The sequence below is a fragment of the Porcisia hertigi genome, chromosome 16 (assembly GCF_017918235.1).
Source record: "Porcisia hertigi strain C119 chromosome 16, whole genome shotgun sequence".
Lineage (NCBI taxonomy): Eukaryota > Euglenozoa > Kinetoplastea > Trypanosomatida > Trypanosomatidae > Porcisia > Porcisia hertigi.
In genome coordinates this window covers 19,935-31,905 of record NC_090575.1, presented here as the reverse complement: position 1 = coordinate 31,905, position 11,971 = coordinate 19,935, and the positions used below count along the sequence as shown (strand labels likewise).

General features: G+C 55.1%; 4 protein-coding genes across 4 annotated transcripts; all 4 read left to right on the top strand.

The window, feature by feature from the left end:
* Nucleotides 1-1,353: 1,353 nt before the first annotated feature.
* Nucleotides 1,354-3,483, top strand: JKF63_05209 (uncharacterized protein; the record flags this gene model as incomplete). Its single annotated transcript, XM_067901177.1, has 1 exon — nt 1,354-3,483. One exon carries the CDS (start codon nt 1,354-1,356, stop codon nt 3,481-3,483), a length of 2,130 nt encoding a protein of 709 aa, XP_067758179.1.
* A 1,372-nt stretch (nt 3,484-4,855) lies between these two features.
* JKF63_05208 (uncharacterized protein) lies at nt 4,856-5,845 on the top strand (the record flags this gene model as incomplete). Its single annotated transcript, XM_067901176.1, has 1 exon — nt 4,856-5,845. One exon carries the CDS (start codon nt 4,856-4,858, stop codon nt 5,843-5,845), a length of 990 nt encoding a protein of 329 aa, XP_067758178.1.
* Nucleotides 5,846-6,550: 705 nt separating this feature from the next.
* On the top strand, nt 6,551-6,829 carry JKF63_05207 (uncharacterized protein; the record flags this gene model as incomplete). Its single annotated transcript, XM_067901175.1, has 1 exon — nt 6,551-6,829. The coding sequence occupies one exon, from the start codon at nt 6,551-6,553 to the stop codon at nt 6,827-6,829; it is 279 nt and encodes a 92-aa protein (XP_067758177.1).
* A 1,738-nt stretch (nt 6,830-8,567) lies between these two features.
* Nucleotides 8,568-10,784, top strand: JKF63_05206 (uncharacterized protein; the record flags this gene model as incomplete). The annotated part of the gene is made up of 1 exon (XM_067901174.1): nt 8,568-10,784. The coding sequence occupies one exon, from the start codon at nt 8,568-8,570 to the stop codon at nt 10,782-10,784; it is 2,217 nt and encodes a 738-aa protein (XP_067758176.1).
* Between the last annotated feature and the right edge of the window lie 1,187 nt (nt 10,785-11,971).

Genomic DNA, 11,971 nt, shown 5'->3' with positions numbered 1-11,971 from the left:
CCTGTTCGCACTGCATCTTTTTGTTGTGTACGGTGGCCAGTGTTTGTCTTGAAGGAAATCTGAGGAGACGAGGCGGCTCAGTTCACCCCGTACAAAATTCTTCAAGCCTCGTTGTTTTTTTCGTTTTACAGTCTTTTATATTTTTTCTTTTGGTTGTGCACCTCGTCTCTGCAGGTCTCGAACAACGCGCTAATGACAATTTGGGAATGCATCTTCGCCTCGTATATTTTTTGACGTGTGTGCGGCGCGTGTGCGTTCTCATATCTTGAGAGTGTCTCTCGATGTGTTTGAAAGACAGCGACATAGAAAACTACAGAAGCGGTAGGGCTGCGCTCCTGTAGAAGATTCGCCTGATGAACGCCGACACTGGTCTTTCGTAGGAGGAGGACTCGGCCATCGATTCCGTGTGCCCCCCCCCCCCCCAGGTGTCCATTTAGACCGTTCGTAAGTGAAAGTATGTCTGCATTTTGGTACGTTTTGAAGTGTGCCCCTGTTTTGGCGAGGGGTGCGCCTCCATACCAACACTTTGATGAGAGGGATTTGTTTCGACTATCTTCCAGTATTCGGCACCAACTCTTTTGGTCCATGTCCATGATGCTCTCTCGATGTACGTCTTTTTCACCTCCTTCCGTGTCGACTGTCCATCGACTCACCCACCCACGCACTCAACGTTTTCTCTGTGATGGCTTGCGTATCATGATCTTTTACTTCTCCCCAGCACCACCAGCACTTTTCGGGGCAGAGAGTGCGAAGTCGGAGAGGAGCTGAACATCACAGATGTAGACATGGTCATCAACCACTCTAACACAGTTCCTCCCCTCCCCTCCAAATCGCCACTCCTCCATATTTGCGACAGTGATATACCAGTTATCAGGCAGTGTGTCCCTGGGCATGTGCGCTATTGAGTTCTACAAAAAAAAATGAAAAGATAAAACATGGGAGGAGGAGGAGAGAGGTGTGCATGAGATCGCATTGTCTTTGAGGCCGCAAGCCCCGGCCTGCTTGATAAAGAGTCTTCCACTGCAATGTCGCTCGCCACCAGTTGTAAAGGAGAGTGCTCTGCCTTTGCCCCTCCCATCTCGCTCTCCTCCTCCCCTCCCACCATCCTGGAAGCTGTGATATCCTTCCTCCTCCACGATCGCACCATCTCCCCCTCCCCTGCCTCTTCTCTTCCTGACTATTATTTTCGTGTTTTTCTTACCCGTTGCCGAGACGCTTTTATTATTGTTGGATCTTCGCGTTGTTGCAGCGTGCGTTACTCCCTCCTCCCCCCTTTTTTTGTTGCTGTTTGCTGGTGTCTTTTCTGCTCTTCAGTCCCTCTCACGCTGGGCTGTAGAGCACACCGCATTTATTATGTCGAGAGAGCCCGTGTTGGATCGCAGCGGGACGGACTTCACGGGCCACAGGCTGCCACGCGACCTCTCAAAGGTGGAAAACGCCTCATCGCAGCCCACCGGCATCGGGTATTCGCAGTACAGCAATGGTGTCATTTACGAAGGCGAATGGCTGCATGGCCAACGTCACGGCCTCGGGGTGTGCTTCTACCCCTCTGGCAACATATTTGTCGGTCAGTTCCGCTCCGGAATGATGGAGGGTGCGGGCACGATGTTCTTCGCGACGGGCGAGTGTTTCAGTGGGGAGTTCCGGCAGTCGTCCATCTATAAAGGAGTCTATAACAGTCAGGGGCGAGAAATATACGGTATCTGGAAAGATGGCAAGCGGGTGAGTGAGATGCCCGCAAAAGCACCCGAGGTGCTGCAGCGTGCCCGTGCTGCGCTGTTCTCGACAATTGTGGAGCAGGTGAACGACTATCTATGGGGTGCTGCGAGTCACCCAACGAGACTCGCTCTCCCTACATCGCTTGAAGGCACGCCCGCACAGCCACCTGCTGAAATTCTTCCCACTAGCACCGACGCGCACTACACCGCGGCAGCACCTCTGCGTTACATCCCCCCGGCTACCAGCGTTGACGTTTGTAATCAGAGTCTCGCGGGCATTCGGTTTCGCATGAGCCCGTCCATTGCAGACGGCGACGCGAGGGATATCATGCGTGACGACACCAGACAATATGGAGCCCCCGACACTGTTTTTGTTTGCGCTGCACCGGCCTCGAACGAGTTTTTTTCCATCTGGCACTTTGCGCTGCGGTGCTTCGTCTTTCTCTTTCCCTTCCTGTCGCTGCCTTGGGTGCCACTGGCCCCACTGCGCATCACCTCTCTGTGCGAGGAGAGGGAGTTCGTGGTGAGTGGCGCTGCGTTACGCAGCGACTTCGATGCACCGTCGTTCTCTCTGTACGGGATTTCTTTGGCTATACTCTGCCAAATCTCCTCCATCGTTATTGTGGCCCACCGGGTGTCGCTTGGGCGTGTGCAGGACGGCAAACTGACGCTTCCGGAAGTGGTGGTGCCATGCGTCCTGTGGCTAGTAGTCGCATTGGTGGGGGCGTTCTACACGAGCTTCTTTCGATTCCCCCATGGGCTTGAGTGGGTTGACCGGCGGGTCACGCCGAAGCTGTCGGCTTTCGCTGCGAGCCTTGTGGATGCACAGGCGAGTGTCTGCATCTTCACCTATGACGACGACGGAAAGGGTAAGGTCATGAACCGACACTACAAATACCGCTGGTTGCTTTTCGGTGTCGTGATAGGCGCGATAATGAGCTTTTCTGCACCGGTGACGCGCGGCGCGTTCGGACACAACTTGTTCTGCTCTGGCGGTTTTGAACAAGCAGCCGCCGTTCTCGCCTTCGTCGCCACGTTCCTCTTCTATGCGACACTGTCATTTATGATTCTCAAGATTACCGACATGCAGCGTGAAATCCATGCGAAGCTGCACGTATTAACGAACCTCGCTTTCTTGGAGCGTCGATGCCTCATGAGACCCAGCAAGCACGCCAATATGGCGTTTGATCTGGACGAGCACTTTGATCCCAAGAACCTATTCAGCGGCTTTTCAGGGTGGTACTGTCTGCGCTCCCTGATACTCTATGCATCCGCTTGTGCGAATCACCGCGGGCGCAAAGCCGCGATTGGTGTGTTCTGGTTCTCGCTCTTGTGCGCCTTCATTGTGGCCATTGGCGACACGGCTCAAAGGATATTGAGAAATTCGACGCGCAGTGGTGGTTACTACTCCACCGCATACTCCTACGCATTGTTCACGTTTGTTTTCTGGGGTGGATTGCTGCATCGATACCTGTACGTCAGCGTCTTGACCCGGCGCGAGCTGAGATACCACCTGTATATTATGGACATCGCCGGACTGTACCAGCGGGTTAAACTGAAGGACTCGGAGGCCAGCGACACAATCCATCAGTGCCGCTGTATATCGGAGAGCAACGACGCGGAGCCTGAGATATTCCCGAAGGTTGTACACAGTTTTGTTGTTGTTGTCACAGTCCTTCTCAACATCTCGGCCATAGCGGCCATCTGCTATCAGCTAAGACAGGCCATCCGAACCCCAGCGGCGGTTTCTGCAGATATGCGCTAGTGAGAAATTGAAGAAGGGGTGTGAGGGGTGTGGGGTGGGGGGGGGGACACCGGGGCATTGGTGTTATGGCCTCTAATGGAGCAGCACGGTACGCTGTGGTAACACGCCTGCATTGCTTTGAAAAGAATGGGCGAGGTGCCACCTGTGGGCCGATATATCTCGCTGAGTTGTCTAGAAGAGCTCCGTTTATCTTGCGTGACCCGTAGACGTTCCCCCCTTCCCATCGGCACTGACTGGTGCCGCGCACACACGCACGCACGCACGCTACCATTCATTAGTATCCGTCTACCAGTAATACCTCGTGTAGCTCCGCGACACGATGGCGCATCCCCGGTCATCGAGGACACGCCTCTCGACGCCAATTCAGGTAGTGCTCAGGGCCCTGCTCGAGGGGGCCGCAGTAGCGTCTGCCGCGCGGGGAACACAGAGTGGTGGTCAGTACACACCGGATGATCTCAGCAGCGGCCTCTGAAGGCCTGCATCCCCAGCAGTGCGTCCTCTCTCTTCTTCAGTTGACTCATACCTCCGCATACCAACACGGTAGGGTGGAGAACCCCCACGCGAGACGCTAGCGGGGGGGTGGGGACACGTTGCCCGGTTCGGATTGTGCTCGCCCTGTGTGAGGCACCGGTGTCCAATCAGCTGGCCCACTGAGATGGAGGGAGCTCTGCGTCCCCCACACACATATATCCGTGGGAGTTTCATGTGGGTCTCTGTTTTTTGAGCTCTTTGTGTGCTACCCCCCTCCCCCCTACCCCCCTTCCCTGACCATAGAGTTGGGCACCCGGCTCAGGTTTGACGGTGGAAACATTTGGCTATTATCAGAGTTTGCCACAGAGTACCCAAAGGAAAAAATACGAGTCCAGTCTCGTGTGATATCGCCAGATACCATCGGCGACCGGCTGTTTTTTTGTTTTCAATCATGCGCCTTTTCCCTCTCTTTGAGGAGGGGTGGGTGGGTGGGGTGGGGGGGGGGGGCGGAGACAACTGGGGGCTGGTGGAGTAAACACACCCTTGTTTCCCCTCCCCCTTTTTCACTCCCCCCTCCTTCAGCCCAAAAGGATGGGTATTCCGCGACTAGAGCAATGATCAAGGATGTGCTCCATTAAGCCACGATGCCCGGCATCAGTATTATATATTTTGCTCATATGATTCTCCTCCTGTGGTCTCTGGAAACACTTCACCTCCTCCTCCCCCAGACATCATTGGTTGTGGCGGCACCGCGCTTTGTATCTCAGCCGGCGACCTCACATCCAATTGGTGTGTTCCGCGCAATCTGTGAAGACTCCAGGAGAGAAGTGAAAGTCGCCCAAAGGCGGCCAAGTTATTTTGGTACGGCTTTTCCCCCAACTGGTGTGCAGCTCGAGTGAGTATGACGCGTCTTTCTCATCTGCTGCGGCGCGGGAAGTCAGCGACAGTCGAGCTGTCACAAACGCTTTGTGGCCACACATTTTCTCTTGAGCATCATCACTTTCTAAGCTCGGTCACTCGAGCGAGAGGTTGGGCATGTCATGTTTGGGTCCCCGCTCCCGTCATGGAGCTCCTGAGGCTCCCATTGGCCAACAACACATTCATGCCTGTGCGTCTGGATGGCTCCAGCGGAAGTGTATGGGTATACCACAGCGCCCAGTTTCTTGCACCCCTCTGTGCACTCCGAGAGCAGTGGGCGACCCACCAGCGCCACCTCCGAGATGCTGAGAGGGACCGCGAGGTGAAGCCACTGGCACCGCAAATGGAGCCCGATAAACTCCCACTGAACACCAATGGAGAGCGGTTCGACAGCGCTACAGAGGACGCGATTCTCCACAGAGTGAGCACCCGCGACAAGGGCAGTCGGTACTGGGCGACGGCGGCAGAAGCGGTCTGGCTTTATCGCGCACCGTTCACAGATGCATACGTCTCAGACCCAGAAAATGGTGTCGTCTCTAAGGCCAACGCGCTTTGTCGCCCTCTGACGTTTTACAATGTGGAGGGCACCATCGACCCCGCTCGCTTCAGCTCACTCACATGTCGCCGTTACGACCCGGTCAATTATTGTGGTCGCTTTTACAGACCGGCAGTTGCGGTGCGCATGAAAGCGCATGCCCTTCAGTACGATTGCCTCCAAGAGCCGCAGTGGATCACCACCCACCGCGCTGACCGGCTCGGTCTCTCCCCGCTGCCGCACATTACGCCTCTAACTTTCTCTACTGCGTCGATTTCACTCATCAATTTGGCTGTGACTTCCAGACAAAGCGCATCCGCGTCAGGAGTGTCACCCACGGTGGCTTCGGACTCCGTTGGAAAACCAAAAGATTCCCTCAACGCCGTAGAGCGACAGATCGACGAACCCCTCTTGATACCGTTATCTGCATGCGAGTAACCCTCGCCTGTCCTCAACGCTTTTTTTGGCGTCGTTGTGTACCCCACTTTGTTGTACGCCCTTCCTCCTGCCCCCCCCCCCCGCAGACACACACACACACACACACACACGTCAAATCCCAAAGGGCAACGTGAAGTGCTCGTCTGTGTGTCTCCTTGTCGTCCCTTTATCGCTTGGCCTTTCCTCTCTCTCGAGGTCCGCTAGCCCTCACGTCTATCTGCTCATCCCTTCAAACAACCTTTTTTTTTTCACGTTCCCCTCTTACTCTATAGCCGATTCTACTTGGGCGGATTGTGGCCGTGCACTTGCACGGAGACTTCAAATAATTCTACTCGCTGTCTTGCAATGTCCTGTGCATGGCGGCTCTGCCCCGCCTTCCCGTACAGGGTAAATCTAGTATGACAGCCTTTCCTGCGTCTGCATCCTGCATAATTTGCCCCGCTTTCTTCAGATTGCGTCTTCTCCGAGTTATCGAACACACCTCCTCCTCCTCCTCCTCCTCTTCCTCACGCCCGCATAGAAGACTCGGCTGTTGAGGGTTGACAACCAGCGCGAGAGGGGCTTCCCTTGTGTCAGCCCAGTTCCCCCGACTCAGCGGAACGTTGCGTTCCCCCGCCTGGCCGTGTTTCGCTTTTGTTTTTGTGCACCTCACTTCTCTGGGATAAGGTCAACCTCACTCACTCATCCCTCATCGAGTTCAGCGCGATGTTACGTCGTAGCGCGCAAAGACTCACCTTCATGTCCCCTGTCGATCTGTACGCGTTGGACAAGCGCAGCAGTTTTTCCTCATACACACAGTACGCAGATGCGTGCGCATTATCTCGGTCATACCAGCGTTGCTCACCCGGTGAGCGGTTCAAGTTTGAGGAGCGTGTCAAGGCAATTAATGACGAGATTGAACTGAGTAGTCAAGAAGAGGACGAGTTGCGAGGGCACGACACCCTCGAAGGGCAAACCCCCACTGGTGGAATGACACAAGAGTAGGAAGACTCAGGCGTTTTCCTGTGAAACCACGATAGACGTTGGGAGATGGGAAGGGCGGGGAAGGTGGAAGACTCCCCACCTCGCAGCCATCTCATGGGATGGGGGGGGGTGTCACCGCTTCTCCACGTCGGAGTAACGCAGCCTCTTATCCCCCCACTGGAGATTGCGAAACAGTCTCTGTCGTTGAGAGGCCTCCAGTGCCTATGTCAACGGGAGAGGGGTGGATGAGAGAAGGGCAGAGCAGCAGCGGCGACGCATAACGTCTGATGTCAGCGATGATGTCCTGGTCGCCACTGCATTGAAGCAACCCGGTTCCGTAGACACTTGTGCAGGATTGATATGAAGACCGATGTGTCCATGTGGTTCGAGCACAGCTCACGCGCATCGGAACGCTCAATAGTAGGAGTGTCGGAGATCCGCAGAGTGATGAACTTCGGGGTTCCCGGCATAGTGGAGGTGGTGTGCGTCTGTGTGTGTGTGTGTGTGCGAAGTGTTAGAGGCATAGTCTGTCTCCCGACGACTGTAAATCCGCATTCCCATATGACATATATACGGCGCGGTTCACACCACGCGTGATGTGCTAACGGTGTGTGTGTGTGTGTGTGTGTGTGTGGCTTTGGGCTCTCAACACCATACTGCAAGAGAGAGTAGATATGATGAACGCTGCCTTTTGTTTGCTGTCTTGGTCCCCCCCCCGGACCTGCTTTAGGTTGTCGCCGCCGTTGTTGATCCCAGTCAAAAAAAAATCATCGGTGTGCTGATCGACTATTCATTTTATTTTTTCCTTTGAGATCTCGTGTCATTTCCTGCTCGTGTTTCGCATCACTCTTGTGTTATGTGGTCTTGATCGCACTACCTTTGATGTGAGCACACATGCTAGATGCGTGTAGGAGGCAGTAGTGTGGGTTTCGTTGGCGCCCCCACTTCAAGTATCCGCGTCCTTGTAGCGCTTTTTTTTTCACAACGCCGACACACGTACCGCGTCGACTACTACGCACCAACGATTGTTTGCCAGAGCGTGCCCCAGGTATTCCCAAAAGAGGTGCGCTTTGCGGCAAATATGACCGGAAGGTCTGAAGGTTTTGACGCGTTTCTTTTCAGGGTGAGGCAGTTGCTGATTTTATGAACGCCCGGGACAACTGATGAACACAAACCGCACCACATCACTGCGGTGCTGCAACCCCTCAGGTCGACTAGGCGGCCTCCGTTCGTGAGCCTGCCGTTGCTTCTTGCATCACATGTGCCGTTCTCAGTCTCTCTTCTTGGCCGGCGAATGTGAGGGTGTGTGTAATGAGTTCCCACCCCTAAATTTTCCCTCCTGTGTTACTCATTATCCAAAAGCAACTCATCCGGTTGCCACCTGGTTCTACCGCTTGTTTTTGCTTTGTCTTCCCCCTTTCACTTCACTGTCCCCCTCTCACAACTCCCACATGCCTCACTCTTCGTTTTGTCTAATGAGCTTTAACATGTATTTATGTTTCAAGGGACACAACGACAACAACCCCCCCCTCCCCCCGCCCTCCAAAACAACAAAAAAAGATTTCTGCGTTTCTTGTCCTCAGACACCCAATACACTATTTTGTTTTCCTCCACTCGAGCAACTGCAAAGGCCGGGCTGCGCTTCTTCAGTGAAGCTTTTTTGTTGTTATCGCCATCGCGTCGTCGTTCTTACTCCCCCTCCCCCCTCCCGCGCGCGCCATCCACTCACCCACCCACACACTTTACACGTGCGAGAAAAATGGGCAAGGGACGGGACAAACGCAAGAAGCACGAGGACCCCGCGAAGGCCGCCAAACGGGTCGCTCGGCAGGCGCTGAAGCGGCACAAGGGCGATAAAAAGGAGGGCGGCGAGGAAGAGGCAGAGGGCTTCAACAATGAGGAGGCCATCGAAGTGACGCTCAAGCGCATCCAGAAAAAGGAGGGGAAAGTGCGAATTGTCGAGGAGCTCGTCAATGTTGCCCCTCCCACGCCGCGCGTCAATGTGGTTTTGGTGCCACACCCAGAGCGCGACGGTGAGCTGATTCTTTTCGGCGGCGAATTTTGGAATGGCGAGGCCACAGAGGCGTACAACGATACGTACTTTTTCAATGCCAGACGCAACAACTGGTCACGCCTGTCCTCCGCTGTGAATCCCGCCCCTCGGAGCAGCAGCCAAGGTGTGGTCTACAAGCACTACGTCATCCTTTTTGGTGGCGAGTTCGTCTCGCAGTCGCAGTCACAGTACTTGCACTTCAAGGATGTGTGGCGATTCGACTCCCGCAGCAGCGAGTGGGAGGAGCTCAAGACCCTCAAAGGGGGCCCCTCCTCTCGCAGTGGACACCGGATGGTCTTGTGGAAACGCAGCGCCGTCATGTTCGGCGGTTTCTACGACAATGCGCAGGAGTGTCGTTACTTCGACGATCTGTGGCTTCTTTCCAACCTTGATGGCGCCGGACGATGGTCTCAGGTGAAGACAGCTCCCATGGTGGATCTTCCCCATGCGCGTAGCGGGCACGGCATGAGTGTTTACCAGGACGACCTCTTTGTGTATGGCGGGTACTCGACGCAGAAGTTCAATCGCTTCAAGAAGTCCGAGGCTACCGTGCACCATGATCTCTGGATGATTAAATTGCAGCCAGAAAGGGATCACGCCTCCGGCGATGGACTTTTGCCAGTGTGGACAAAGATCAAGCTCAGCGGTATCCCGCCGCCTATCCGTTGTGGCGTGTCGTGCGCCTTTAGGGACAAGCGGCTCTACTTATTCGGCGGCGTGGTCGACATCGAGTCACCTGGGGGCAAGATGGTCTCCACCTTTTACAACGACCTGTATGTGTTTCACATGGATTCGCGACGGTTCTACCCTGTTGTTCTACGCCGCGTAGCAAAGCGCGAGACAGGAGTTGAGAAACACAACCACTTGGATGATCTGGCCGCTCAGCTGAGTGCGCTAGATCTTCACCATGGCGATTCAAGTAGCGAGGAGGAGTGCAGCTCTACCTCTGACGAGGAGGGGGATGAGCATGGCGGGCAAACAGAAGCAGTGGCTCCAACGCAGATGAAGGAGAGTTACGAAACAAACCGTCACGGACAAATCATTCCCCATCGGCGCATGGACTCTGCCATGGTGGTGGTAGGCAGCACGTTGTACCTCTACGGTGGTCAGTTCGAGAGCAGCAAAAAGGAGATCACAATGTCAGATCTCTTCTCGCTAAACTTGAACAAGCTGGATACGTATCAAGCGCTGTTGTCCCAGGATTTGTCCACCCTGGTGTGGATGGGCAAGGACTCGGAGAGTGACGCGGCTACCTGGGAAAGTGGCAGCACTGTTGTCAGCGCTGTGTATGATATGGACTACGACGACGACGACGAGGAGGAGGACGAGGAGGATGGACATGGTGGAATGGGTCGCGGTGGCGTGAAGTTCGGCAACATGATGCGGGAACCGGTGCTTGACTCTGAGGACGACGGCGACGAGGCTCCAGAGGCGATCCCGGCAGAGCTCGCGATGGAGGTGACTCCGAGTGCGGCTAACGTGGCGGAGGCCCTCGACGGCATTACCCGCACTGGAAAGAAGGGCCTCAAAGTACACAAGGAGCAGCTCATGGCGCAACTGAGTACCTCGGCGGCAGTGCCCACACCAGGGAAGAACGAGACGTTCGCTGCCTTCTTCTCGAGAACACTCACATTCTGGATGGAAATGGCGCGCGAGTCCGTGGAGGGCAATCGCGGAGATCGCCGTTTGAAACGAAAGGCGAAGGATTTCGCAAAGCTCCGCTTCGAGGAGGCGCAGCAGTTGCTGGCTCAGCTCCAACTTGTCGAGGAGCGTGAGAGGGAGGAGGCAAAGTTCTTTCAGGAGCGGCGTCTGCAGAAAGAGAAGGAGTGGGAGGAGTACGAAGAGGCCCAGCGACGTGGCGAAGAGGGCGGCAGTGCCGGCGACGAAAACAGTGCTGATGTCGAGAAGGTGAAGGACGCATAACGTGTGTGTGTGTGTGTGTGTGTGTGTGCCTGCGTGCGTGTGGATGGAAGGAACTGCTAAACCGATAGTCTCGGATGAACATTCCGCTACTCACGACGAATGCAGACAAAATAAGAAGAAACGACAACCAGGGACTGGTTGTGCTGCTGGTGTACACACTCATTATTTACTCCCCACGGTTTGTGCGATAGCGCAGTGGTCTGCGTGGGCGCCGCGTGTGGGCCACTCGGTTGCGTTCCCTGTTCTATCGATCTTCTTTCTCCTTTTCTTCACCTCCAACGTCGTCTCCACCGATGCTAGTCGGCGAGGGGTGGGTGGGTCAAGGGAGGGTACCAGTCGAGAATGAGCTCCCACTAGCGCTCACCCTCTCTGAGGAGGACAGGTGTGTGCCTTTTATTTCTACCCCGGTGACCGCGAACCGCTCTTGTCCTCGAGGGGGGGGAGGGGGGGGGGAGGGTCGAGCGCCTCCCACGCAGGGAGCTTACAGCGATTCACCCATTCGGATGTCAGCGAACCAGAGCATGGGCGGCAATGACCTCGGGGTGACCTGCGCTGGTGGACAGGTTTTTCTTATTCACATGAGCGACAACGTGCTGACGTGGCTGGAACACACTTTACTCGGCAGCGCTTACCCTCGACCGGTGTGGTCGGCGCAGCTTTGAGGAATGTCCTGCGGAGTGGAGAGTGTCTGTAGTAAAAATGTTGTAGACATGGACCGTGCTCGGACGGCCAGGTGGGTATTTGCTGTAAAGTGCGCTTAACTTGTTCCGTGTGTGGCAGAGTCGATGCGTTGACACACAAACACAAAAAAAGAACGAATGCGGCACTGTACGCTGAGCTCCGATTCAGCCGGTGGGGTCCCCCCTCCCCTTTTTTTTACCCACCTTTCACCGACCGGCGAAACTGCGGGAGCTCCCTCCCCCCCCCCCAAAAAAAAGGAAGGGGGCGTCATGTTTCAGTAAACCCATCGCACTAAACTTTTGGGATGCTTTCTATTCCACGACACGGTGAGCTCATATAGTTTGATAATGTGATCTTTTCGCCTCTCAACGGCGCACCTGTGGAACTGGTGCACGTCTGTCGTCGACCCTACGTGTTTGTACAACACAATTTGCTCTTTTTTAAATCTCAACCCCCACTCGCCGCCACCGTCTTAGCGCTCGTTGGTTTGTCTTTTCTGCGCTTCT